At 49.1% G+C, this 27,725-nt stretch overlaps 1 protein-coding gene across 8 annotated transcripts in view; it reads left to right on the top strand.

The window, feature by feature from the left end:
• Positions 1–27,725, top strand: part of KLHL12 (kelch like family member 12) — a 116,907-nt gene that overhangs the window by 67,782 nt on the left and 21,400 nt on the right. Inside the window, exons 10-12 of one of the 8 annotated variants that reach the window (XM_005311019.5) lie at positions 10,781–10,967; positions 11,541–11,683; positions 17,262–27,541. The exons of 1 other annotated variant lie outside the window; for it this stretch is intronic. In XM_005311019.5, the coding sequence (XP_005311076.1) occupies positions 10,781–10,967; positions 11,541–11,667 (314 nt within the window). In that variant the 3' untranslated portion in view covers positions 11,668–11,683; positions 17,262–27,541. Of the gene's footprint in view, positions 1–10,666; positions 10,968–11,540; positions 13,179–17,261; positions 27,542–27,725 lie in introns of those variants that run through there. 6 more of the 8 variants (XR_006177177.2, XR_010600546.1, XM_005311020.5 and 3 more) reach the window with 6 other exon arrangements.

The following is a 27,725-nucleotide window of genomic DNA, read 5'->3' as shown; positions in this document are numbered from 1 at the left end:
GCAGCATGTACCTATGTCGTCAGACATGCCAGGCTCAGACTGCGCCCTCTCCAATCTTGGTTGGCAGGGGTTTATCGGCCAGTCAGGGACTCCCTAGACTCAGTGGTGACGTTACCTCATCCGGTGTCGGACTCCCTCCAATGGTGGCTCGACCCATGGGTGGTCTGCACGGGGGTCCCTTTCCTCAAACCAGAGCCCTCCCTGACCCTGGTAACGGACGCGTCGGATCAGGGATGGGGTGCACATCTGGGCCACCTCCGAACCCAAGGTCTTTGGTCAAGGGAGGATCTTTCATCTCACATCAATGTCAGGGAATTGCGAGCGGTACGCCTCGCATGCATGGCATTCAAGTCCCAGCTCGCGGACAAGTGCGTTTCTGTCATCACAAACAATACTCCAACCATGTTTTATATCAACAAACAGGGTGGTGCTCACTCCTCTCCCCTTTGCCAGGAGGCCCTTACATTATGGGACTTTTGCATACAGAACGTAATTCACCTGATAGCATCCTACCTCCCCGGCACGCACAACGCACTCGCGGACGCTCTCAGCCGCTCGTTCCAGGGTCACAAGTCGTCTATCCACTGGGATGTAGTTCTCTCAATTTTCCGACTCTGGGGTCATCCCCGGGTGGACTTGTTTGCTTCCAACTTGAACAGGAACTGTCGTCAATTCTGCCCCCTCATGGGACGCAGTCAGGGATCCCTATCAGACGTGTTTCTCCTCTCTTGGGCAGATGGGCTTCTTTACGCCTTCCCCCCGATTCCCTTGATTCACAAGGTGATCCTCAAGGCCTGCAGAGATCACGCTCGACTCATCCTCATAGCTCCTGCGTGGCCACGCCAGCATTGGTACGCGTCTCTCCTACACATGTCTACGAGGGTTCCGCTCAGGTTGCCCCTACTACCGGACTTGATCACGCAGGATCACGGTTGCCTCCTTCACCTGAACCTATTGTCGCTCCACCTCACAGCTTGGATGCTCCATGGCTAAACCCACTGGAGTTACAATGCTCCCATCAGGTCAGACAGATCCTGTTGGGCGGCAGGAAGCCGTCGACAAGGTCTACGTATTTGGCCAAGTGGAAGCGCTTCTCCCTCTGGGTTACACAGCACGGTCAGGGCCCCTTGCTCGCCCCGATCCCTCTCATCTTGGACTATTGCTACATCTGAGACACCTGGGACTAACTCTCTCATCGATTCAAGTCCACCTTGCTGCAGTCTCCGCATTCCACCCTGGAGAGGGGGGGACCTCAGTGTTTGCAAACCCACTTGTTGGACGGTTCCTTAAGGGTCTTGACAGATTGTTCCCACATATCCGTCAACCTGTCCCTGCTTGGGACCTCAATTTGGTCCTGTCTGTCCTCATGGGGGCCCCGATGGAGCCACTGGCTTCATGCTTGCTATTATAACTCTCATATAAGGTCGCATTCTTGGTGGCTATCACATCAGCACGGAGGGTATCGGAACGCAGAGCTCTGACATCCGAGCCTCCATACACAGTCTTCCACAAGGACAAGGTCCAACTCAGGCCGCATCCTGCGTTCCTACCTAAGGTGGTTTCCCCGTTTCACATGGGTCAAGACATTTTTCTCCCTGTGTTTTATCCAAAACCGCACTCCTCAGCTAAGGAGCGCAGGCTGCATTCTCTGGATGTTCGCAGGGCTCTCGCGTTTTATATAGAAAGGACGAGACCCTTCAGGAAGTCGACCCAACTTTTCGTAGCTGTGGCTGACAGTAGGAAGGGGCTCCCGGTCACGTCACAGAGGATCTCAGCTTGGATCAGAACCTGTATCCAGGAGTGCTACAGTCGAGCCAATATACCAGCCCCACCTATCACGGCCCACTCCACAAGAGCGCAGGCCTCTTCAGCTGCGTTCCTGGCCCACATCCCAACACAGGAAATTCGTAGAGCAGCCACCTGGTCCTCAATCCACACCTTTACGGCTCACTACGCCATTACGCACCAGGCTAGGGAGGATGCTGCATTTGGCCGTGCAGTCCTCCAGTCTGCAGTGACCTCCGACCCCACCACCTAGACTTGGGCTTGTGAGTCACCTGCTTGGAATGGACATGAACAATCACTCGAAGAAGAAGAAACGGTTATTCACCTTCTCGTAACTGTTGTTCTTTGAGATGTGTTGTTCATGTCCATTCCAATACCCACCCTCCTACCCCTCTGTCGGAGTATCGGCAAGAAGGAACTGAGGCGGTGGGGGGTCGGCTGGCCCCTATATACAGCGCCATAAAGGCGCCACTCCAGGGGGCGCCGGAGCCGACCCTACGGACGCTGCTATTGGAAAATCTTTTGGCTGGTGTGCACGCGGCGTGCACACACCTGCTTGGAATAGACCTGAACAACACATCTCGAAGAACAACAGTTACGAGAAGGTGAGTAACCGTTTCTTCTTCAAGATGTGGTGTTCATGTCCATTCCATTTCCCACTCTCTCACCCCTCTTTCGGAGTTGCTGGCAAGAAGGAACTGAGAGGGTGCCGGGCCGGCGGCACCTGATATACTGCCGCATGGGAGCGCCACTCTAGGGGGCGCCACAGCTGTCCCTACAGATATCGCTAAGGCAGAAATCTCCGACAACTGTGCATGTGGGCGCATGCACACCTAGAATGGAAATGAGCAACACATCTCGAAGAACAACAGTTACAAAAGGTAAGTGACTGTTTTTAACTCTCCCACACAATCGTCTGGCACAATGGAACTTTCAACAATAAGAGTAAAGCTATCTCTGCAGGAGACAGAACTCTTGTCTGGGGTAGCCTGAGACTATGGAACAAACTCCCCCAGGAACTTAGACTATCAAAAACCTCACCACTTTTTGCAAGTTCTTTTCCCTTGCTTTCTGTACTATAAACACATAGCAACAGGTATACCTATATTTAAAAACAATAGATGCTCCCAACCCAAGACACCCCACTTCATGTGCTTCTCCATATGGGGAGAAAATGAGAGAATAAACAACACGTGACAGATATATAGTCATATGGCTTAATGCATTACTGGAAGGCTCTTGGACACTATGGTGGTGAGTGCAGTATGAAACAGTAGAGTATAGAATAGAATCCCAGGGTAGCTGGATGTTTCTGTGAAGATGATCAGCAGTAAAATAGTTTATAGTGTTGACTGTAACAAGGTGGCAGTATTTACAACCCTGACTAGAGATACAGATTCAGACTGGAAATAAGATATACATTTTTAACAGATAATTAACCATTGGAACAACTGACCAAGGGTCATGGTGGATTCTCCATCACTGACCATTTTTAAATCAGGAAGGGATGTTTTTAACTGATGTGCTCTAGGAATTCTTTTGGGGAAGTTCTTTGGCCTGTGTTCTACAGGAGGTCAGACTAGATGATCACAGTGGTCCTTTCTGGCCTTGGAATCTATGAATCTATCCAGGGCTCAGCTGTTAACCTGCACTCTTAGCAGGATTTAGAACCCTGCATAAAGCTACTGAGCGCATTCTGCTGGCTCTGTGGTAGGTGCTTCACAGCTGCACCAGATCTGAAAGGTAGTGTGGCTGGGAAAGAGTTTAGGGTGAGGTTTATTTTCAGTTGTTTGAGTTACCAGTAAACCACATCCCAGGGAAAGGGTAACTTTGACCTTATCCAGTAGGTATGGTCATTTTGGAGCAAGGTGGGCTTTTAACTCCGCTGTGCTTCAGTGCCACCACATCACCGAGGTTGATGGCAGCAGCCTTCATGTCCTTAGAGCCAGATATTGCCTGGCTGTATGTAGAAGGTCTAAGAGGGATGGGGGTAAAGGAATTCCACCCCCAGCTTGGTGCAGAGCAGTGGCCTTCTCCCCACTACAGCCAATGAGCTGAGTAGCAGCCAGAGATGAATGCATTCACTGTGCAGGGGTTAGACCTGTGTGTGCATATTAATGGATCTGCTCATTTGTACGGCCACCAAACTACTCCTCTGTACTGAGTCCCCCAGCGTGGCCTCCCACACACACCCAGTAGAATCACGGCAGTTCCATTGGGTTTAAACCTTTCTGCACCTTTGAGTTGGGCGAGCATGTTTAGAGCTATTGCTTCAGCTCTGTCTGCAGCCTGAACCCAGTGCCCTGCCCCTTCCCCATGCATATTGCCCAAACTGTCCACTAAAAGCAGAGAAATCCAGTTGTTGTTCTTCGAGTGCTTGCTCATATCGATTCCAATTAGGTGTGCGCGCGCTGCATGCACGGCCGTCGGAGAACTTTTACCCTAGCAACACCCAGTGGGTCGACCGTGGAGCCCCCTGGAGTGGCGCCTTCATGGCACTAGATATATACCCTGGCCGACCCAGCACCCCCTCAGTTTCTTCTTACCGCCCATGACGGTCGTTGGAACTGTGGAGCTCGGCTTTGCTGCTCTCCACTCTCCCTAGCATTATTCCTCTGAACAGTGTTAATAGTTTAATAGTTTATAGTTAGTATAATTATAGAGTTTTTATATAGTTATAGTGTAAATAGTTCTATTTAGCGGGTTGGCAGGGATCTTCCCTCCTCCCCACCGGTAGCTTGGGCTCATGCCCAAGGCTCCGGGCTTTAAACCCTGCGTATCCTGCTCCAAGCCCATGCCAAAAGGCGACCCCCATGACTCTTCCCTAAAGTGTCTGGGGGAATCTCATCAGACCAAGAAGTACAGGATCTGCAAAGGTTTTCAGCCTTGGACTAAAAAGGAGCGGGACTTTCGTTTGTGACAGTGCCTCGTGGAGGCGGCTCTTAGCCATCAACCTCCAGCACTGCACCAAGACCTGGCACCAAGTGCTTCGGTGCGCAGCATCCCAGCGGCAACAGTAGGAACTGCACCGCAGTCGGATTCTGATAGAGACCCGTGGCACCGGCGTTCCCTGGCACCGCAACCGGCATCATGGTTCCAGCACCGCTCGCATTCACCTGGTCAGAAGCGGCACCATAGACCAGAAAAGGCTGGCCCGCCTCAACAAACGCCAGCCTCCCTTGACCCGCCCTCGGCGCCACGTCCCGTAGAAGAGCGACCAGGGGCCCAAGTGCCGACTTCGGCAGCATTGACTCTAGCACCAAGAGCGGAGCCATTGAGTCCGGTGAGTCTGGACTCCCCGACACGTAGCGTGGTTGAAGTCCAGTTGCCATTGACTCTAGACACATTTGCGGCTGCAAGAGATCTGATTGCTATGACAGCATCGGCATCCCCTCAGCAGAGAAAGGCACCGGTTCCTGCTCGTGTGGTCCCATCCCGGGGCAAGCCAGCCCTTATCCACCTGGCTCTGTCGATTGAGCCATGGCACCGATCCCACTCTCGGCACCATTCCTGCTCCCGACACCGCTCACAGTCCCGATGTTGCTTGCAGTCACGACGCCGCTCTCTTTCGCGACGCCGGTCGTACTCGCGGCACTGATCAGACTCCCAGCACCGGTTTCGGCACCGCTCTGTACACCAGTCACCGTCCAGGAGCTGATCTCTGTCCAGACGCCACTCCCAATGTCTATCACCGTCAAGGTCTAGGTCCAGATCTCAGCACCGGTCCAGACCCCGGCACCGATCTAGGTCATGGCATCTCTCCCCATCGCGGTGTCGCTCTCCATCTTCGCGGTACCAATCTCCATCGCGTTGACACGAGTCGATGCAGACCCGCTCAGCACCACCGTGGCCATTGCGCTCCGCCTCTCATTCGACAGAGTCGGACGTGGGGTCGCGTCTATCCAACCGCCGCCACTTGGATCACAGCCATCTGAACTCAGGGGCTGCTCATTGGCAGGCGCAGGGACAAGGTCCGGTCCAAGGGTCTACTCAATGGCCCTTTTGGATGCCTTGGGCGTACCACCAGGCCCAGGGTGCTCCATCAGGGGCTTCTCATTCAGCACCCTCCGAGCCACGGGTGCCAGAGACCACCATCAGCCGTCTTGCTCCTGGGGACATGGAAACTGGGGCATTGTCCATCCAGACCCTCCTCCAACCCCGCTTCCAGGTCTGGATGCTGAGATCGGGGGCTCAGGACTCCGAGACACAGCTGACCAAGAGGGCCCAGATGATCCTCTTCCTCCTGTGGCCTCCTCCTCACCTGATGAGGCAGTGGTAGACACTGCTATTTCGGGTCCCCCCCAATAGACCACCGTGCCCACCAGGACCTCTTACGTAGGGTGGCACGGAATATGAACCTCCAAGCGGAGGAGGGTCTAGAGGTGGAGGACCCTGTGGTTGACATTTTGTCTGCAGAGGCTTCATCTAGGGTGGCCCTACCGCTCATCCGGACTATTCAGACCACGGCCAGAACAATCTGGCAAATACCTGCGTCCATTCCTCCAACTGCTAAAGGGGTGGAGTGGAAGTACTTCGTCCCCTCCAAAGAATATGACTATCTGTACACACATCCACAGCCCTGTTCACTGGTGGTGGCCTCAGTGAATGAGAAGGAGTGCAAGCCCCAGCAGCCAAATCAAAACAGGCCAAACGCCTCGATTTATTTGGGCGCAAAATGTACTCCTTGGGTGGTCTTCAGCTCCAGATCGCAAACCAGCAGGCGCTCCTGAGCTGATACAACTATAACTCTTGGAACTCCATGTTAAAGTTCAAGAAGCTGGTTCCTTCGGAGTCCAGAGAGGAGTTTGGGGCCTTGGTGGAAGAGGGCAAGACAGTGGCGAGGACCTCATTACAGGCCTCGTTGAACACCGTAGACTTATTGCAGTGAGACGTATATCTTGGCTGCAAGCTTCCGGCTTACCACTGGAGCTTCAGCAAACATTACAGGATCTCCTCTTTGATGGAGAGGGCTGTTTTCAGACAAAACTGACTCAAGGCTTCAGAGACTCAAGGACTCAAGGGCCATAATGTGATCGCTGGGGATGCACACACCGGCTACCCAGCGGAAGCCATTTAAGCCTCAGCCCCAACGCTCCTATCCCCCTCCTCGGCCGAGGCAGGACTTCTATAGGAGGCGGGGGCGCAATACCAGAAGGAAACTCTCCAACCACCAACCCGACCAAGGCCCTTCCAAGCCCTCAGCGGGCCCTAAGCAAAACTTTGGAAGTGATGCTCGAGGATGATGTACCGAACCTCGGTCAGGATCCTACCCCACCCTTCCTGAATTGTTTATCCCGTTTCCACCGTGCTTGGTCCCGTATAACCACGGACCGTTGGGTTCTTCACACGGTGGAAAGGGGATACTCTCTGCAATTTTCTTTCTCCCCACCCTGTCCCTCTTCAGGGACCCTTCTCACGAGCAACTCCTCGTTCAGGAGGTTCAAACACTCCTATCCATGGGGGCGATCGAGGAGGTTCCAAGGGAGCTAAGGGACAAGGGGTTTTACTCCCGTTACTTCCTAATACCCAAGGCAAAGGGCGGGCTTCGGCCTATTCTGGACCTGCGCGGACTCAACAAATTCATGGTAAAGTTGAAGTTCCGCATGGTCTCCTTGGGTATCATTATACCTTCCCTGGATCCTGGAGACTGGTACGCTGCCCTCGACATGAAGGATGCGTATTTCCACATAGCAATCCATCCGGCACACAGACACTTCCTCCGCTTTGTGGTCAACCACGAATACTACCTGTTCATGGTCCTTCCGTTCGGCCTTTCCACGGCCCCCCGGGTGTTCACCAAATGTATGGCAGTCGTGGGAGCCTCCCTTCATCGGAGACTGATACAGGTATACCCGTATCTCGATGACTGGCTCATCCAAGGCTGCACCAAAGAACAGGTGCAATCCCACGTTCAAGTGGTCATGGACACGTTTTCTCCATTACGTCTTCTCATCAATGTGGCGAAGTCGACTCTAGAACCAACCCAGAGAATAGAATTCATTGGGGCGATCCTAGATTCCATGCATGCCCAAGCTCTCCTGCTGGACGCGCTTTTCCACACTCTGACGGGCCTCATCTGGAGCCTTCAAAGCTTCCTAACCTCGACGGCAAGAACATGCCTGAGTCTCCTGGGTCATATGGCTTCCTGCACATACGTGACCAGACATGCCAAACTTCGGTTCCGACCGCTTCAGGCCTGGCAGGCATCTGTCTACCGTCCAGGTCAAGACAGTCTGAACCTGGTGATCACTGTTCCGGAAAGGGTCCTGGCCTCCCTCCAATGGTGGCTAGACCCAAGGGTGGTATGCAAAGGAGTCCCCTTCCACACCCCTCAGCCCTCCTTGTCCTTCGTCACGGATGCGTCCGCCCTGGGATGGGGTGCCCACCTCGGGGACATCCAGATGCAAGGTCTATGGGCCCCATCCGATCTCTCTCTCCGTATCAATGTACGGGAGCTGATGGAGGTGCGTCTTGCGTGCCAAGCCTTTTGGGAGCAGTTGCATGGTCATTGTGTGGTGGTCCTCACAGACAACACCACGGCCATGTTCTGCATCAACAAGCAAGGGGGGTCTCGTTCCTCCCCCCTCTGTCAAGAGGCCATTCGACTCTGGGAGTTCTGCATGGTCCATTCTATTCACCCGGTGGCGTTGTTTCTCCCAGGGGTCCAGAACACGTTGGTGGATCACCTCAGCAGGTCCTTCCAATCCCACGAGTGGTCAGTCCACCCGGATGTCATCCACCCTATCTTCCTAACGTGGGGGTTTCCCCAGGTTGACCTGTTTGCCTCGCGCAGCAACCGGAAGTCCCGGCGTTTTGCTCCCTCCAGGGCTGCTCCCTGGGCTCGCTCACAGACGCCTTCCTACTCCCGTGGATGAGCAGGTTGTTGTACGCCTTCCCACCATTTCCCCTTGTGCACAAGGTCCCGATCAAGGCACGCAGGGACAGATCACGACTGATTCTGGTCGCCCCAGCATGGCCCAGGCAGAATTGGTACACCACGCCGTTAGAGATCTCGGTGGATACTCTGATTCCGCTGCCTCTCTTTCCGGACCTCATCACGCAGGATCGCACCCCAACCTGCAGTCCCTCCACCTCACGGCATGGATGCTGTATGGCTGAGCCACTCTGAACTTCTCTGTTCTCGTTTGGTGCAGCAGGTCCTGTTGAGCAGCAGGAAATCTTCCACTCAGGCTACGTATATGGCTAAATAGAAGCGATTTCTCATCCTGGTGCTCTCTCCATGACACGCTTCCCCTCCAAGCATCCATGCCTCTCATTCTAGACTATCTCCTGGACCTGAAACAGCAGGGCTTGGCGATATCATCCATCAGAGTTCACCTGGCAGCCATCTCAGCTTTCCACCCGGGAGCGAATGGGCGATCTGTCTCCGCCAACCCCATGGTTGGTAGGTTCCTCAAGGGCCTGGACCGTCTATATTCACAGGTACAGCAGCCTGTACCCACATGGGACCTCAACTTGGTCCTCTCCAGACTTATGGGTCCCCCGTTTGAACCTTTGGCCACGTGTTCCCTTTTGTACCTCTCTTGGAAAACAGCTTTCCTCGTTGCTATCACTTCACGAGGTGTCTCTCTGAGCTCAAGACTCTTACATCGGAACCACCTTACACGATCTTCCATACGGATAAGGTGCAGCTACGACCTCACCCTGCCTTTCTTCCCAAGTTGGTATCGACTTTTCATATCAACTAGGTATCTTCCTCCTGGTTTTCTTCCCAAAACTTCACGCCAATAGTCAGGAACAACAGCTTCACTCGCTCGATGTTCGTAGGGCTCTTGTCTTCTACACAGAACATATGAAACCATTCTGGAAAATGACGCAGCTCTTTGTCGCGGTAGCAGACCGGATGAAGGGTCTTCCGGTCTCCAGCGCATCTCTTCATGGATCATGTCATGTATTCGTGCTTGCTATGATCTGGCCAGGATCCCGACCCCACATCTCACCGCTCACTCCACGAGGGTTCAAGCCTCGTCGGCAGCCTTCCTGGCCCAGGTGCCAATCCAGGAGATCTGCAGAGCTGCTACTTGGTCTTTAGTGCATACGTTCGCCTCACACTATGCCATCGTTAGACAAGCCAGAGACAATGCAGCATTTGGTAGGGCGATCCTACAATCCACGGTACTTCACCCCGACCCCACCGCCTAGGTAAGGCTTGGGAGTCACCTAATTGGAATCGATATGAGCAAGCACTCGAAGAAAAGACGGTTACTCACCTTTAATAATAATATCATATATGGAGATATACCTATCTCATAGAACTGGAAGGGACCTTGTACTATCCTTGACAGGGTTTTGTTGTTTTGTTTTTTTCTTTTTTCCCCCCAGATCCCTAAATGGTCCCCACAAGGATTAAACTCACAACCCTGGGTTTAGCAGGCCAGTGCTCAAACCACTGAGCTATCCCTCCTCCTTTGTAACTGTTGTTCTTCGAGATGTGTTGCTCGTATCCATTCCAAACCTGCTCTCCTTCCCCTCTGTCAGAGTAGCTGGTAAGAAGGAACTGAGGGGGTGCTGGGTCGGCCAGGGTATATATCCAGCACCATGAAGGCGCCACTCCAGGGGGTTCCACGGCCAACCCACTGGGTGTTGCTAGGGTAAAAGTTCTCTGACGCTGTGCACATGGCGCACGCACACCTAATTGGAATGGATATGAGCAACACATCTCGAAGAACAATAGTTACAAAGGTGAGTAGCTGTCTTTTTTTCAGTTGGATGCATGAATGAAAACCACAAAGTTTACCAAACTTTCACCAAAGTGTCTCCTTTGAGGTAAGAACAATCAGGAAACACTTCAACCCTAACAAGCTATTTTCCAGAAAGTTGAAGCAAGTAAGAAATGTCCTTTCTGTCTCTGTAAGTGCAGCAGCATCTGTGCCATAGAACTGCAGTTATGGGGAGAGTGCTCCATCCAGCCTACCTGCAGTGATAATCGTGGGCTGGTCGCTGTTGCTCAGCGTAACTCCCCTTCCCCTTCCAGGAGCAGGAGTAGCGTTGTTGAACGATCACATTTATGTTGTTGGTGGGTTTGATGGGACAGCGCATCTCTCCTCTGTGGAAGCCTATAACGTTCGCACTGATTCCTGGACTACTGTGACGAGTATGACAACGCCTCGTTGCTACGTGGGTGCCACCGTGCTGAGGGGACGGCTGTATGCAATAGCTGGGTAAGAAGGGTGGGTCTTGCTGCTCTTTGAAGGGTTGTCTACACTGGGAACTTGTTTGGTGGTAGGAAAGGAGTCCTCTAACATGCTGCTAAACAAGACTTAATCCTTAGTGCAGATGCGGACAGCCATGTTTAAAACGTTTTAGCAGGGAGTGTCCAACCCAGGCTGAGGGAGGGGGAGTGGCTTGTTGTCACTAAGCAAAGTAGTAGCCAGCAAGTGAGTTTAGTGCAGTGGCTGCAGATCCTGCGGTAGAGCTTCAAAACAGGGGCTCTCCATGTATTTCCCTTTTGGCGCACCCAAAGAGTGACAGGCCATGGTGTCACCATAGTGAGTTAAACAAGCAGTGCCACATGCTGGGACGCTGCTGAGCTGGCCAGGGAGATGGTGGGAGAGGTGCTCTGGAACTGCTGTGCTGATCTTATTTCAGCCCTCCTTCCCTGTGCACAGAGCTTTAGCAGCATTTTGGGCCTTCGAACGCCCAGGGTAACTCGTTAAGCTCCCACCCAGGGCTCCGTACTCCCCTCTCTCCCTCTCAGAAATCATTGCTCACCTGTGGCCCTCTGTCCTTTGCAGGTATGATGGCAACTCGCTGCTGAGCAGCATTGAGTGCTATGATCCCATCATTGATAGCTGGGAAGTGGTGACCTCACTGGGTACACAACGTTGTGATGCTGGTGTTTGTGTCCTTCGGGAGAAGTGACTTTGGAGAAGCCCAGGTGAGAGAAACTCCTTGAGAGGGACAGGCTGAAGGAGGAGAGTCTCACGTGATTTGCAGGGACTGTTCCTGATAGCTGGGGATGCAGGGACTGCAGGCACTAGTGCAGCATTCTTTCTGTGCTGCTTGAAATACGTTGTGTGGACAAAGACATCACCCCAGCAGCCACTTGAAATCAGGAGCTCTGTGTGAAGCTAGAAAAAGGTACTTGGGTGGGTCAGGAGAAATTGCATCCTCTGCCAACCTGCCATCCCAACAGCTAACTTTATCAACACAGCAGATATGCTTGGAGCTTTGGCTGGTCAGACAGCCTAATGAATGTTTAGGAAGATACGTACTTACAGCTGATCTGACAGTCACCTCTGCACCTGCAGTCCTTGCAGGGTCACTGGCAGCTCTGAGTTGCCTGCGTGTTTGAGGGTGGAATCCAAACTGTTCTTGATGTGCCAGCTTCAGATTCTCATACAAACTAAATGTTTAAAGCTAAGTGTTCCATGTACCAAGTGCACTTCCATGCAGATGATTGCCAGTGTGTGCTACACTGGAGCTACATTTGCAGGTTATACATGGACCTGTGTACAAAGGACCGAAATTGCACACTAATGCTTTCAACTACTGAGACCCAGATGTGGCGGCGGAGGAGGAGAAGGGTCTGGCACTCCAGGTAATAGTGGAGGAGGGAGAAGCAGAGATTGGGGTGTTGGCAAGACTGCAGTATCCCAGTCTGCCTACTGGAAACAGATTGGAAGAGGTGAGGAGAATAATGTGTTTAACATGGTCGCATTTTCTTCAAGAAGATTGATGGACTTGTCTTGGGAGTGAGCTTTTTCTGGCAGCAGAAACCTCACCCTGCTGCTCACCACAACCCTGTGTTTGTCATCGTGCAGAACGGTGGAACCAGCGGATCTCTTGGTGACTGAGACATGGGAGGGTAGACAGGACTCAGGATCAATTTAGAACGTACATGTACTACTGAATAAGAACCATTCCCTGCCGCGAGACACAAGGCATCTAGAACTGGCACTTCAAACCCCTTTCATGCCTTTACTCTCGGCTATTTACTTCCTTGGCTCCTAACACCTCGTCTTCTCATGCCCATAATGCTGTGTGCAAAACGTACAGTCCAAGCTCCACAGCTGAAGCTGCAAATAATGCAGCTTCATCCATTGGCTTGCTAGACTGTCCTCCCCTTCAGCCCATCTTACATCTTTGGTGCTCTCTGCTCAAGGATCAGAAGCCTCAGTCACTCCTGCCAAGCCTCCCACAATGTCTGGGTTTTGGGTGGTGCTGCTCTTTATGTGTGCTGTTGATTCTGTGCTTCAGGGATGGGGTGGGACCAGGGACACAGTAGAAGGAGTTAATGATGCACTTTCAGCCAACACTCTGAATTCCTCCATTTGTTCCTATCACATGTTTTGTGTTTCATTTCCTATGTATTTTTTTTAGTGAAAGTATCAAAAATAAAATATCTGTAGGAGTTTGTTCTCTGCCCTCTAGTCATGCATTTAAGAATTATGTTGGGGATACACCTGTATAGTTACCTTAAAAGACCCTCATTAGACCAGTTAGTCATCCATGTTGAAGTTCTCTTTAGCTGTGACTTTTTGACCTGCAGTTTACAAGCCTGGGTGGGTGGTTCTTAATAGATGTGTCTTGTCCATTGTGGTCAGTGTTACAAACATCTTTTGGGGATAGGAGGTCTAGAAGAATTTGCTGCTGCCAAATCGATTTGAGGCCAATTTAGGAGGATTCAGGAAAGGATTGGACAGTTATGTGATTCATGAAACATCCAATCTAGATGGAGATTGCAAAATGTGTTACTTTTGAGCTAGGGGTGAGGCACAGCTTGTTGTGTGTTGTATTTCCTGTAGAGCCTGAAAATAGCAGCTCGTATTTGCTTTCTTGCCAATGGTGGAAATGCAAAATACCCTCAGTACCTCCCTCCCCACCCTCACCAAATCCTTCAGTGATCCTAGTCCTGGGTTGAGAGCGCTCTTGCAATCTCTTAGCTTGTGACTTAGTCCCCTTCCAAACATCCTCTCCTCATGTTTTCTGGATTTTAAACATGCAGGTTTCCTGCAGTGCTGACTCTCTCTGCATCAAGGGAAGAGCAGGGGTACTGGCTGGACCACTCTCTAGCCCTCTTCCTAAGCCATGAGTATATGAGGAACTGCCTTGCTGATGAAGTGTGAGCTCCCATGTAGGAATAAGATCCAAACAGGAGCCCTATCCAGTACTCACTGGGAAGCACTAACTATTTCCATAACTGCATGCAGGACCCCAGAGCAGTAAATAGGAAATGGCCTAAGCCAAACCTCCTATGGCATGAGGAGAGAGACTTCTGAGAGTTCCCAGGCTATAATCGCAGCAGAAGGGTGGTGGTCTACACTCGAAGCATGCAGCAGCTCCTCTGACCTTTCTTGGGTCAGCTTCCATGCAGAGGCCTTTTGTGCTGCTTTCTAACATCAGGCCCCAGGCTTCCACCTCCAGTTTCCCTATTGTCCTCCCACCCACCAGTGATGGTGGTCAATGCTTGGTTCTGCAGACTTCGTTCCATTCCAACGAATGAAATAACAGGGCCTAAACCAGGTTATAGCAGGGCTTGGCCCTGTCCACAGTGCCATGGGGACCTTTCTAGGAAGAGCTGTATTGTAAAGGTTGTATTTGCAGGAGGGGCATGGCATTGCTAAATATATCACAAACAAAAGAAATCCTAACAATAGTGTAAGCTGATTAATGATGGAGACGGTAAAATTGTATATATTGATTGAGAAAAGGCAGAAGTGCTCAATAAATATTTCTTCTGTGTTTCGAAAGAAGCTAGATGATGTTTTCACACCTTACAGTGAAAATGAAATACTCTGTTCCAACAGCAACTAGGGAGGATGTTAAACAACAGCTGTTAAAGTTAAGTATTCTTAAATCAGCAAACTGGATAACTTGCACCCAAGAGTTTTAAGAGAATTGGCTGAGGAGTTTTCTTGACCATTGATGTGGAATTTTTAAAATCTTGGACTGTTCCAGAAGTTTCAGAGGACTGCTTAAAAAAAAAAAAAAGGCAATGTAGTATCAGGGTTTTAAAAGGGTAAATGGGACAACCCAGGTAACTCTAATGTGGTTAGCCTAACATCGATCCCTGGTAAAATAATGGAAAAGCTGGCTACTGTATGGAATTCTGATTTAAAAATAGCACTGTACAAAATCAAAGCAGCACATACTAAATGGATTAAAAACTAGCTGGACAAGGTGGGTGAGGTGATATTTTTTGTTGAACTTCTGTTGGTGAGAGAGACAAGCTTTTGAGCTTACACAGCACTCTTCTTGGTGAAGAAAGTCTCTGTGTAAGCTTGTCTCTCTCACCAACAGAAGTTGGTCCAATAAAAGATATCACTTCCCCCACCTTGTCTCTCCAATATCCTGGGCCCACCACAGTTACACCAACACTGCGTAAAAACTATCTAGCTGACAAACTGGCTACATTATAGTTCTGAAAAAATAATTATCGAATGGGCTGTCTGTTACCACCCATCTCCTTGCTACCCCATTAGCAGAAACATCATCCATCTCCAGATTAGTGGTGAGGCCTGCTGGCTTGACAGCATGGAGAAGAATGAGGGCTTGACAGCACTGCTGAATGAAATAGGTGATGCCTTCACCAGCACTAAATCCAGGCCATTTTTGTAAAGGTGAAATTATGGTTATATGCAATTATTTTCACATATGCAAATTAGTGTATTACATTTACATTAGATGAACAAAACTTGGCAGTGATGCCACTGTAGAGGCTAATCTCTGGTATGTCTAGACCGGGATAAAAAGTGTTTTTCGTGTTAGCTAATAACTTCTAACAAACGTGTTTTACAGCTCCAGTGTAGACGGGGTGAATCTTACTTTCATACATGCTAAATAGGGCATATTGGAGCCTGGGGGAGCCAAACGTCAACTCACCCAGTGTAATGCATGCTGAAATCCACACTGCCCTATTTCCACCAGAGTGTAGGGTGAGTGTTAGGAGACATCGCCTAAGGCATGCTATCATCACACCTTTAAATCTTAGTCAGGATGAAGCTAACATGGGAAGGGATGTGTCAAGTCACATTAACTCAATCAAACTAGTTACCATATATACTCGTTCATTAGCCATTTGTTTATAAGCCAACTCCCCCAAGATGGATAGATAAAAATAGCAAAAACTGTATGACCCTTTCATAAGCTGGCCTTATATTTCAGGGGTTGGCAAACTTTGGCTCCTGCCCGTTAGGGTAAGCCACTAGCGGGCCTGGACATTTTGTTTAACTGGAGCGTTCGCAGGCACGGAGCCCCTCAGCTCCCAGTGGCCGGGGTTTGCCATTCCCAGCCAATGGGAGCTGCAGGAAGTGATGCCACTTCCCTCAGATCCCATTGGCTGGGAACGGCAAACCGCGGCCACTGGGAGCTGAGGGGCTCTGTGCCTGTAGATGCTCCAAGTAAGCAAAACGTCCCACCTGCCAACGGCTTACCCTGATGGGCCGGGAGACAAAGTTTTCTGACCCCTGCTATATTTTAAAAGTTGGCATCACAAGAAACACTCAAAAGTTTTGCTAGAATTATTTTAATGTAATCTAACGAAAAACCTGTTATAATAATAACTGAACTAATATGTATTCACCTTCAAAATTACAGTCAATATTTAAAATCAGCAAATGGATATTTAAATAAGTACCTTAGAACAATATGAGACTTTAAAAAGTCTTAAAATCCTTCAAAGTCTGAATCAGTCTCTGATTCACCAAGCAGTTCATTAAACTCAGCTTCAGTCACCTGCATTGTCATCGCAGATGTCAGCAGTGTCATCTTCAGACTCAGATTCCTCAGTCTCTGTTGTGTCATCATCAAATATGTCATCATCTTCTGACCAATTGAGTGCATTGCTGATACAGCATTTCTGAAATGATTTTTCTGTCACTTCCATGGGAATGGACACGATTCCCACCTTTTGTCAACTTTGCCATGCCTGAGCACGTCCATTCAGACCACATTTTGCATAGCCTGTCTTTAAAGGGTTTGTTCAGGCAGACGTCAAGTGGTTGTAGAACTGAAGTTAAGCCCAGCTATTACAGCCAAAGTAGTTCTCATATTTTTGGCCACATTTTTCACCTCATCTGTCTTGTGTGCCCTGAACATGTCCCAAACGAGCATAGCTGATTTCTTGAAAAGTGCTCCTGGTCTAGTATTCCACAGTTTTTCCAGCCATTCAGTAGTCCCACTTTCATCCATCCATCCCTTTTCGTGTGCACGTACGATGACACCAGCAGGAAATTTCATGTTTTTAGGTAAGGTTTTTCTTTTAAAAATAACAAAAATAACAAAATAAAAATCCATTTGCCAAACACAATAAAACCACTGTAAAATGGATTTTTTCATGGCTAGTGGTTTTAATTAAAACTGTTTTTTCACCAACACCAGTTACCGTTCTGTTGCTCGGGAGATCGAATGTCATCGGTGTTTCGTCCATATTTGCTATTTGTGACAGTTCAAATGCATATTCCTTTCGATATTTTATAATAAACCTTTGGAAAGATTCGATTTTTTTCTTCCAGATCTCTCGGCAGCTTTTGCGCTGTCTTTGTTCGCTGACGAAGACAGAGACCATGACAATTCATGAAGCGAGTACCCCAACCTGCTGATGTGACAAACATTGACAGCTTTACTGATTTGTATTTGTCGTCTTTCTACATTTGCAGAGCACGCAGCCTAATTCCAGTTCTAGTGACACTGTACCCATTTTGTCGACATTCAACAACCCAATTATTGAGATCTTTCTCTAGGTCAGGAAAGGAAGCACACCTTGTTGGACATTTTTTCTTGCTGCTTGGCATGTCTTTTAGTGTTTTATTTTTTTCACCATTCTCTTACTTGCTTCTCATTGATACAGAATTCACGAGCAGCAGCGCAATTATTTGCTTCTGCATATTCAACAACTTTAAGTTTGAACGCTGCGTGATAAGCAGACCGTTTTCTTTTGATTTCACCGTTCATTTTAAATACTAGTATGAAAATAGATTATTATTATTATTATAGTTATAGATTTTTTTAGGACTTTAGGAATGTCACCTGCTTTATCACTGTCAAATTATTATTATTCTTTGTTTATTTCAAAGCAGCCCTGTAGATTGGCATGTCTGTGGCGATAACAGGCTATTTAAATTTTATTAGCGATTCCATCGATTCTGTACGTTATATTTTCATATTGGCTCGAGACTTATGAGGTCCATTGGCAGAAATGCATGAAGAGATCAAATTATACAGTAGCGGACTGACACCAGTGCTATAGTACTATTGTTCATGGTATTTTTCTGATTGGCTTGTAAGGTGTAGCATTTTGTGAAATGCGTGAGGCAAATGTCATGCAGATCTGCAGCACTGCTCTTTTAGTATTCATTTCAAGCCAATCTAGTCCACTAAACAAAGCCTTTGGAACTTTAAAGGCTGCAGTATTGACATCAATAAATAGGTCGGCAAACTTTGGCTCCTGGCTTGTCAGGGTAAGCTGCTGGTGGGTTCGGACGTTTTGTTTACCTGGACTGTCTGCAGGCATGGAGCCCCTCAGCTCCCTGTAGCCACACTGTGCCGTTCCCAGCCACTTCCTGCAGCTCCCATTGCCTGGGAATGGTGAACCGCGGTCACAGGGAGCTGAGGGGCTCCATGCCTGCGGACGCTCCAGGTAAACAAAACAACAGTGTATTAGATATTCAATTCAATAATTCCGTAGGGTTTAAAATCTTCAGATTTTGGTGTAGACCCGTTTATAAGCTGACCCCCGCTCTTTAATGCTTCACTTTTTACCAGAAATATTCAGCTTATGAACAAGTATATAGGATAATTTGGTTTTTAAAAGCCACCTTTGTGCTGTATTTTGTGTTAGTGTTGCCGGCCTAGAGAAGGCCCGGGGGGGCAATAGGATCCATTGCCCGGTGTGCTTTGCACCAATGAAGACACCGAGGTGGAGAAACAAAGCAAATTTATTCGAGATCTCTGGATAGGCACTAGGAGACCAGCATGTCTCAAATCAAGTGCAGCAAATACAAGCAAGTTTTCCCTTTTATATTCCAAGCAGTTTCTGTGCAGGCTTTGTCTGTTACTTTTCCCCCTACCCCTCCGTCCCCTCCCTCCTAAAGCAGTTACAGTTAGGAAAGTTCCCATTCGTCTGCTTATCTTTGACCTTGTTAGTATGAACGAAACAGCAGCTATCTGCTAGAAAAGCTGACCATTACATTACTGCTTTAGCCTGCTTCAGCATGTAAGCAGTTAGCATAGAAGTAGGTGAAAGTTCACAAGATGGAGTCACTGTGGCTCACTTAGACCCAGAGCAAAGGAGTTTCATCGGCACTTATGGCCTTCCACTCCCCTGAGTTACCTGGTAGCTATGCCTAGTGACACCAACAATAGCACCTTTATCACAGACCCCCAGGCCAAACCTTAAACTTTTGACTCCTGCAACAGACCTTTGTGAAGTAGCTAGACTAGCATTTAGAGTCCTATTAGTTAACTTGCATTAATTGGTAATTAATTGAGTTTCAACAGGGCCACAAATTCTAGTCTAGACAAATCCCGGAGGCCAGGTTTTCAGAACTCAGCATGTTAGGTCATAGCTGAGGTCACAGTAGGAGGTGAACACTTTTGCTAATCTGGCCCAGAGCTCAGCTTCCATTTGACAATCAGGCCCCGGTTTCAGGTGCTGAGCTCTGGAAAATCAGATCTTTCATGACCTAGCCTGTCTTTTTCCCCTTGACTAATGAAACCGCAACCGGGTCAGACATTGTTTCAGCTATTGCCTTAGCAAGAGTAGAATGGTGGCTAAATGCTTTTATTTCAACATGTTGGGTGTTGCACATTTGTGAAATCAAGGGCGCAGTTTTCTGCAGAGAATGAAATGAAAATGCTGCTGAACTGTTTGGGCTGGTCTCTGCAGTGCACTGGCTTTCAAAGCCATTCTGCAGTCTGGCTGAATCCAGTTGTCTGTTCTGCTGCACCTCTTCTGGGTAGGTGTGCATGTGATGTTCTGTCCCAGATCCCACACAGGAGAGGGAAATAGAAACTGGCAATATAACAATGCCTTAGTCCTCCTTAACCAAACCTTCCATTATCTCTGTGCCCAGCATAACTCCAAGATGAAGGGAGAGGTGCAGTACTGTGGTCTTCCTGAGGGATTCTTCAAGGCAGGGCTCGAAGGGGACAGAGTTAAGGACATGCGGAAAGTGTCACCTTAACGCTGCATTCCTGGTTTTTGTGTCTCCCCTCCGCTATCAGTGATAGGTGATATCAGTTGAAGTGTGGGCAGTCCTTAACTCAGCATCTCCTGGATTGCTAATGTTCCAATATTGGGTTGCAGAATCCCACTTTCTGGATAGGTGTGAGGAGCAAAAAGTGCTGGTGCGTGTGAGGAATCAGAACTGCCCCTTAAGGATACATTGTGTAAGAAACTGAGGGTTTATCTACACTACAAAGTTAAGTCAACATAAGACAGGTGTATATGCTGTGATGCTCCTCCTGCCAGTTTAACTCTCCTGCTGCACCAACATAATAAAATCACCTTGATGAGAGGTGTAACATCTAGGGCGATGTAGGTAGAGTGATGCAGCGTCAGTGTAGATGTTGCATTGTTTATGTTGCCCAAGTGGCCTCCAGGCGGTGTCCCACAATGTCCATTGTGACCGCTCCAGTTGCTGTTTTGAAGGTCACTGCCCTGCAGCCAGGTACCCAGGCATGTGCCCCTCCCCTTTTAAAGCCCCAGGAAGTTTTGAACTTGCTCTTCCTGTTTGCTAGGTGTGGAGAGCTCACATAGCAGCTGTCCAGCTGTGCAGGATGGCTTCAGGCAGCAAACATGCTCCTGCCTGGAGTACACAGGAGGTGGTGGATCTCCTGGGTCTGTGGGGAGAGAAGACCCAGCTCTGCTGTAGCTACAGGAACTTTTTTGGGGCATGGAGAAGAAGGGCTATAATAGGGGGACACAGCCGTGCCATGTAAAAAATCAAAAAGCTGCAGCAGGCATAGCAGAAGACAAGGGAGGCAAATGGTCACTCTGGTGCAGATTTGCAGGCATGCTGCTTCTACAAGGACGGGGCTGGGGTCAGGGTGCTGACATGCAGGTGGGGGAGCAGTCAGGGTGAGGGCTGTAGGGGAATAGGGGGGCTGGGGTTGGGGTTGTGGGAGCAGCCAGGGTAGTGGTATAAGGGTGAGGAGCTTTTGAAGGGAGCAGTCAGAGTGGGAGGGCAGGGTGCTTAGCCTCAGACTATAGAAAAAGCAGGCATGGTTTTAAGGAAGAAAGAGAGATACCACTGGCATTCACTTTTTCATATAGATGTAAACTGCGCAGGATTAAATTACTGATGGAGAGTGGGAAATTGGTACAATTTTTGCCTATTGTAGATTATTCATTAAAGAAAAGGGATTTACTTCTTTTGAGGAATGATTTTGTGTTTTAATTCTGGCTGAAACCTTCTCCAATCATACAAAGCTTAATTAGAAAAGAAACAGCATTCCAGGACCTCCCTGCACTCCCCCTCCCCACCCCCAATTCCATATATCTTCCAGGGCTGCAGCAGCACCAAAGGCACTCCACCCTGTAGGAGATTAAACAGAACAGCCGCACATATACCGAGCTGTAAAAGCCGTGTTGGTTCACCCTGTTCCCTCCCCTTTAAAGATACTTTCCCCTGCATATATGAAGTTTTCCTCCACATTACATAGGTAGGTTTTGTGGAAGAAAACAAGTCCTCACTCTGCGTTTGTTAGCAACAAGCCAGAGAAATTTATTACGAGCAATTGCAAGGGAAGACTGCGGCCGGACAGGGGGCCCCCCTGACCTTAGGCAGATCTTCGTTTTACAAGCAATATAGGGCAAGTATTTATACCTTCCTGTTACATATATCAGCGGCTAACGGTTATCCTTTGTTTATACAAATTCCCTTCAGACTCTACCTTATCTCAAGGTTTCTGCTTAAATCAGCATTCCATCCTTATCAGCTAAAAGCAAGGCGAGAATTCTGCATCTCTAACAACTCTCGGGTTGTTAGGTTTAGGGCTAACTTTCACTCTATCCTTAAATTGACTAAAACATTTATCCTGCTTTTTAATTCAGCTTCCACATGGGTATGGGTGTGGAATAAAAATCTACGTGTGGAAACTGAAGTTATCTGCTAACATTCACCAACAATAGCAATAGGTGCATGTGAATTGTTATAGTTGAAGACACACAGCAATCACTACAAGGTACATAGCACAATGCTAACAAACAATGCCAGGCTCAGCACATTACAGCAACACACGTTACTGTGGCTCATTATTAAAATGCTCCTTCAAGGCCTCCCTCAGCCAAATAGCCCCCCCCCCCCCTTGTGCTCCTCTTATAGCCTTGTGTTAATAACACACAGCTCAATACTGAAGAGCAGTGAAGGATCCGGGCTTTCTGACACAATGGCTGGCTCACAGCTTACCAGGGCAGTTGAAAAGAAGCTGGAAACCTAGTAGGATGCCCATGGAATTATGGGATTGAGAAACCTGCGTCATGTGACACTGAACCTGCCCCAGGAAGCATTGCAAACCCTTCCCAAAGCACCCTGCAGCCAGTTGTGCAGTGGGATAGCTACCCACAGTGCACTGCTCTCTGGGTTGATGCAAGAGCTTCTACTGTAGATGCGCACCACCAACACAAGGAGCATAGTGTGGACATGCAACAGAGGTTTAATTACAGCAATGACTGTATGTCGGTGTAACTTAAGTTGACTTAACTTTGTAGTGTAGACTTGGCCTCAGTTAATTTGGGGTATGTCTACACACATAGGCGCTGACTCCATGGGTGCTCAGGGGCTGGAGCACCCATGGAAAAAAATTGGTGGGTGCTCAGCACCCACCGGCAGCTCCCCATGGCCCCACCCCACCCCCCTGCTCCAGCTCTCCTCTGTGAGCGTACCGCTGCGTCCTGCTTCTCCCCCCTCCCTCCCAGCACTTGCGCTGCGAAGCAGCTGATTCGCAGGGCAGGGAGGGAGGGGGGAAGAAGGGGAACACAGCACACTGGGGGAAGAGGCAGGGTCGGGGCAGGGATTTGGGCAAGGGATCCAATAGGGGCAGGGAGGGAGCGAAGTTAGGGCAGGGACTTTGGGGATGGGGTTGGAATGGAGGTGAGGCATTAAGGTCCTATTTTCACAGGGGTATCCTAAATTAAAAAACAAAACCAAAAACCCGTGGGCCAAACAAGACAGTCACCACTGTGTCTCAGAAGATGGGTTTTCAAAGTTTTCTACAAGGCAGCTGCTCTTTAGGCCAGGGGCAGGAGTGGGTGAGAATGAGTCACTGCTTCTTTTGGACTGCTCATCCCCAATAACTCCCTCTCGGTAACACCTGCCAGGGGCTGGCTCGCTGGCTTTTTTATCGACGCTGTGCAGAGCCAGGCCCCTATGGAAACCTTGCCTGCCGAGCCAGCAGCGCAGCGCTTTGCAGAACCCCCCTGCCACTTGCCCCCTTTCCAGCAGCCACCATGTGAAAAGCAGCAGCCACACAAAAGAGAAGCGAGAATGCAGCAGGCGCCTGCCAGGTGCTGTCAAGAGCACGCGGGGTCGGGCTTTTCTGGGGGGCAGGGACGGTGGCGGCTCTTGTCACCATGGGGGTGGGGAGGCTGCTTTCGCCCGCTGATTTGGCAGTCTAGCCGGGGGGATGGGCCGAGGCCAGCGGGCAGGGGAGAGGCAGCGCCTGGCTGACAGCAAGCTAGCGGCAGTCAGGGGGCGTGGGGAGGCGGATTTCCTCCGCGCTGCCGGCGACACCTCCCCGGGGGAAGGGATCCAATAGGGGCAGGGAGGGGACGGAGTTAGGGCGGGGACTTTGGGTGGGGTTGGAATGGGGGCGGGGATGGAGTGGAGTCGGGGCGGGGGAGTGCGGGCATTCACTGGCGCCGGAGAAAGTTGGCGCCTATGTCTACACAGCAAAAGAAACCCCACTACACTATCAGAATCCAAGTCAACAGACTTAGGCTCACACTACGGTGGAGAAACTAGCTGTGTAGACATTTAGGCTCTGGCGGAAGCTCAGGCTCTGAACCCAGCCCTGTCCCTGGGCTTCAGAGCCCAAGCTTCTGCCCACGCCCTAACGTCTGTGAGCTATTTTTAGTGCTGTAGCATGAGCCCAAGTCTGTTGACCTGGGCTCTGAGATTCCCTGCCACAGGATTTGCGGGGGGTTTTTTTGAGGGTTTTTTTTTTGCCATATTGATGTACCTTAGGGGCTGCACAAGGCCACTTTGGGCTGATCTGGGAAGTAGAACCCAGTCTCCAAATATGACAGAGGAAGTCTCATCCACCTGAACATGCTGTGACATGATCTCGCTGGCTCCTTATTGGTATGTTAGCACGAGCAGGCAGAGTCCCTGGAATATTGTCACAGGCACAAGCTCATTTAGCAATATTGTTCACTATTGTTCACTGGAAGAGGGTACAGAGGCAGCGCCAATCTTGCTGCTGGTACTGCTGTACAGCAGGATGAACTAATTTTGCTTTCTCCCAGTGGCAGGGAGCACAAACACACCCTAAACTTTCTCCCAGCATTACTTCCTGACATTTCTTACCCTAGGAGAGCTATATGGGGGGGTTGCCAAAAAACCCAGCCAACCAACAAGACCAGTAACCTGTTACAAGGCTAACTCTGTGTGCACCCTATCCAGTCAGTAACCCCAGCTCTCACCTCATGTAGCGCACTTCTCCCAGAGCCTGGCAAAATCCTCAAGATTCCTGATCCCAGCATCCTGCAGCTGTTTAACAAATAGTTGTATGACCCGCTGCTAAATGTGTGTCATGTCCCAGCTAATAGCTGGGCCACCCAAAAGGTAAATCATAGAATCATAGAATATTAGGGTTGGAAGAGACCTCAGGAGGTCATCTAGTCTAATTTCCTGCTCAAAGCAGGACCAACACCAACTAAATCATCACAGCCAGGGCTTTGTCAAGCCGAGCCTTAAAAACATCGAAGGATGGAGATTCCACCACCTCCCCAGATAACCCATTCTAGTGCTTCACCACCCTCCTAGTGAAATAGTGTTTCCTAATATCCAACCTAGACCACCCCCACTGCAACTTGAGACCATTGCTTCTTGTTCTGTCATCTGCCACCACTGAGAACAGCCTAGCTCCATCCTCTTTCGAAACCCCCTTCAGGTAGTTGAAGGCTGCTATCAAATCTCCCCTCACTCTTCACTTCTGCAGACTAAACAATCCCAGTTCCCTCAGCCTCTCCTCATAAGTCATGTGCCCCAGCCCCCTAATAATTTTCGTTGCCCTCCGCTGGACTCTCTCCAATTTGTCCACATCCCTTCTGTAGTGGGGGGACCAAAACTAGATGCTATATTCCAAATGCCAAATAGAGGGGAATAATCACTTCCCTTGATCTGCTGGCAATGCTCCTACTAATGCAGCCCAATATGCCATTAGCCTTCTTGGCAACAAAGGCACACTGCTGACTCATATCCAGCTTCTCGTCCACTGTAATCCCCAAGTCCTTTTCTGCAGAACAGCTGCTTAGCCAGTTGATCCCCAACCTGTAGTGGTGCATGGGATTCTTCCTTCCTAAGTGCAGGAGTCTGCACTTGTCCTTGTTGAACATCATCAGATTTCTTTTGGCCCAATCCTCCAATTTGTCTAGGTCACTCTGGACCCTATCCCTACCCTCCAGCTTATCTACCTCTCCCCCAAGTTTAGTGTCATCCGCGAACTTGCTGAGAGTGCAGTTCATCCCATCATCCAGATCATTAATAAAGATGTTGAACAAAACTGGCCCCAGGACCGACCCCTGGGGCACTCCACTTAATACCAGCTGCCAACTAGACATTGAGCCATTGATCACTACCCGTTGAGCCCGACAATCTAGCCATCTTTCTGTCCACCTTATAATCCATCCATCCAATCCATACTTCTTTAACTTGCTGGCAAGAATACCATATCAAAAGCTTTGCTAAAGTCAAGATATATCACATCCACCACTTTCCCCATATCCACAGAGCCAGTTATCTCATCATAGAAGGCAATCACATTGGTCAGGCATGACTTGCCCTTGGTGAATCCATGTTGACTGTTCCTGATCACCTTCCTCTCCTTCAAGTGCTTTAAAATGGATTCCTTGAGGACCTGCTCCATGATTTTGCTGGGGACTGAAGTGAGGCTGACTGGTCTGTAGTTCCCTGGGTTCTCTTTCTTCCCTTTTTAAAATATGGGCACTGTATTTGCCTTTTTCCAATCGTCCGGGACCTCCCCCAATTGCCACAAATTTTCAAAGATAATGGCCAATGGCTTTGCAATCAGATCAGCCAACTACCTCAGCACCCTTGGATGCATTAGATCTGGACCCATGGACTTGTGCATGTCCAGCTTTTCTAAATTGTTCTTAACCTGTTCTTTCACCACTGAGGGCTGCTCACCATCTCCCCCTACTGTGTTGCCCAGGACAGCAGTCTGGGCGCTAACCTTGTCTGTGAAGACCAAGGCAAAAATTGCATTGAGTACTTCAGCTTTTTCCACATCGTCTGTCACTATGTTGCCTCCCCCATTCAGTAAGGGTCCCACACTTTCCCTGATCACCTTCTTGTGGCTAACATACCTGTAGAAACCTTTTCTTGTTACCCTTCACATACCTTGCTAGCTGCAACTCCAATTGTGCCTTGGCCTTCCTGATCACACCCCTGCATGCTCTAGCAATATTTCTATACTTCTCCCTAATCATCTGTCCAAATTTCTACTTCTTGTAAGCTTCCTTTTTTGAGTTTAAGCTCACCGAAGATTTCACTGTTAAGCCAAGCTGGTCGCCTGCCATATTTGCTATTCTTTGTGTACATCGGGATGGTTTGTTCCTGCGCCCTCAATAAGACTTATTTAAAATACAGCCAGTTCCCCTGGACTCCTTGTCCCCTCATATTAGCCTCCCAGGGGATCCTGCCCATCAGTTCCCTAAGGGAGTCTAGACTGCTTTTCTGAAGTCCAGGTGTGGCAGTGCCCCCCATAAGGCTTTATGGAAATATGCTTATGAATGTATATAACTGGAATATGTTTTATGCTACATATGCCATGTAACATATCTTGGTAAAGGTTATGATCTACTGAATACATTCCTCCTCTTTGCATGCATGTATCATTTGTAAAGATTATGATCTACTGAATACATTCATCCTATTTGCATGCATGTATGATTTTTGTACTTGAATGAATATTGGCTGTATGCTTGCTTGATTTCTAAGTAAGCTTTGTAAGGCATTTGGTCAGCTTCTTTGGAAAGGAATTTGCAACCTTAAGTGCCCAATCAAGAAGCACCTAAGGAACAATGAATCTTGGAATGCTCCAATCCACATAAGAAGTCTGCCTGAGGACGTTCAAGGAAGCATGTGAATCATGGCTGCTACCCTGTAAGTTCTGAGTCATGCATGGACATGTGACTTGCCCATGTGACTCCAAAACTCCATCTTGGAGCTGGACTTTGCATAGGAGAGAGGAGGGGGTCTCCACCCACAAGAGAAAGTCTATTTAAACCCCTGGGAGGCCCCTCCATTTGGTCTTCAGCTGGCGAAAGAGATAGCCTCTTCACCCCCAAGGATACCTGAAAGAAACTGGAACAAAGGACAGTAACTACAGGTGGTGTGAGTGATTGCTGAACCCAGACTAGCAGGAGACTAGTCTGTAAAAGGAAGCTTACTGGAACTGGTGAAGTTTTATTTGTGTTCAGTTTCTTAGACATAGACTTGCATGTTCTATTTTATTTTACTTGGTAATTCACTTTGTTCTGTCTGTTACTACTGGGAACCACTTAAATTCTATTTTCTGTATTTAATAAAATCACTTTTTACTTATTAATTAACCCAGAGTATGTATTACTACCTGGGAGGGCAAACAGTTGTGCATATCTCTCTATCAGTGTTATAGAGGGCTGTAGTGGGGCGGTGTGGCACCCCTCCGTCCCGCATAGGGCCGAACTTCCCCTAACCCCAACATGGGCGGAGACACCGGGTCCGGCGCCTGCCCCTCCGAGGTCACAGCCC

The sequence above is a fragment of the Chrysemys picta genome, chromosome 4, assembly GCF_011386835.1.
Source record: "Chrysemys picta bellii isolate R12L10 chromosome 4, ASM1138683v2, whole genome shotgun sequence".
NCBI classification, from domain to species: Eukaryota; Metazoa; Chordata; order Testudines; family Emydidae; genus Chrysemys; species Chrysemys picta.
The sequence above is the reverse complement of the archived record's forward strand: the minus strand, read 5'-3'. Positions and strand labels throughout refer to the sequence as shown.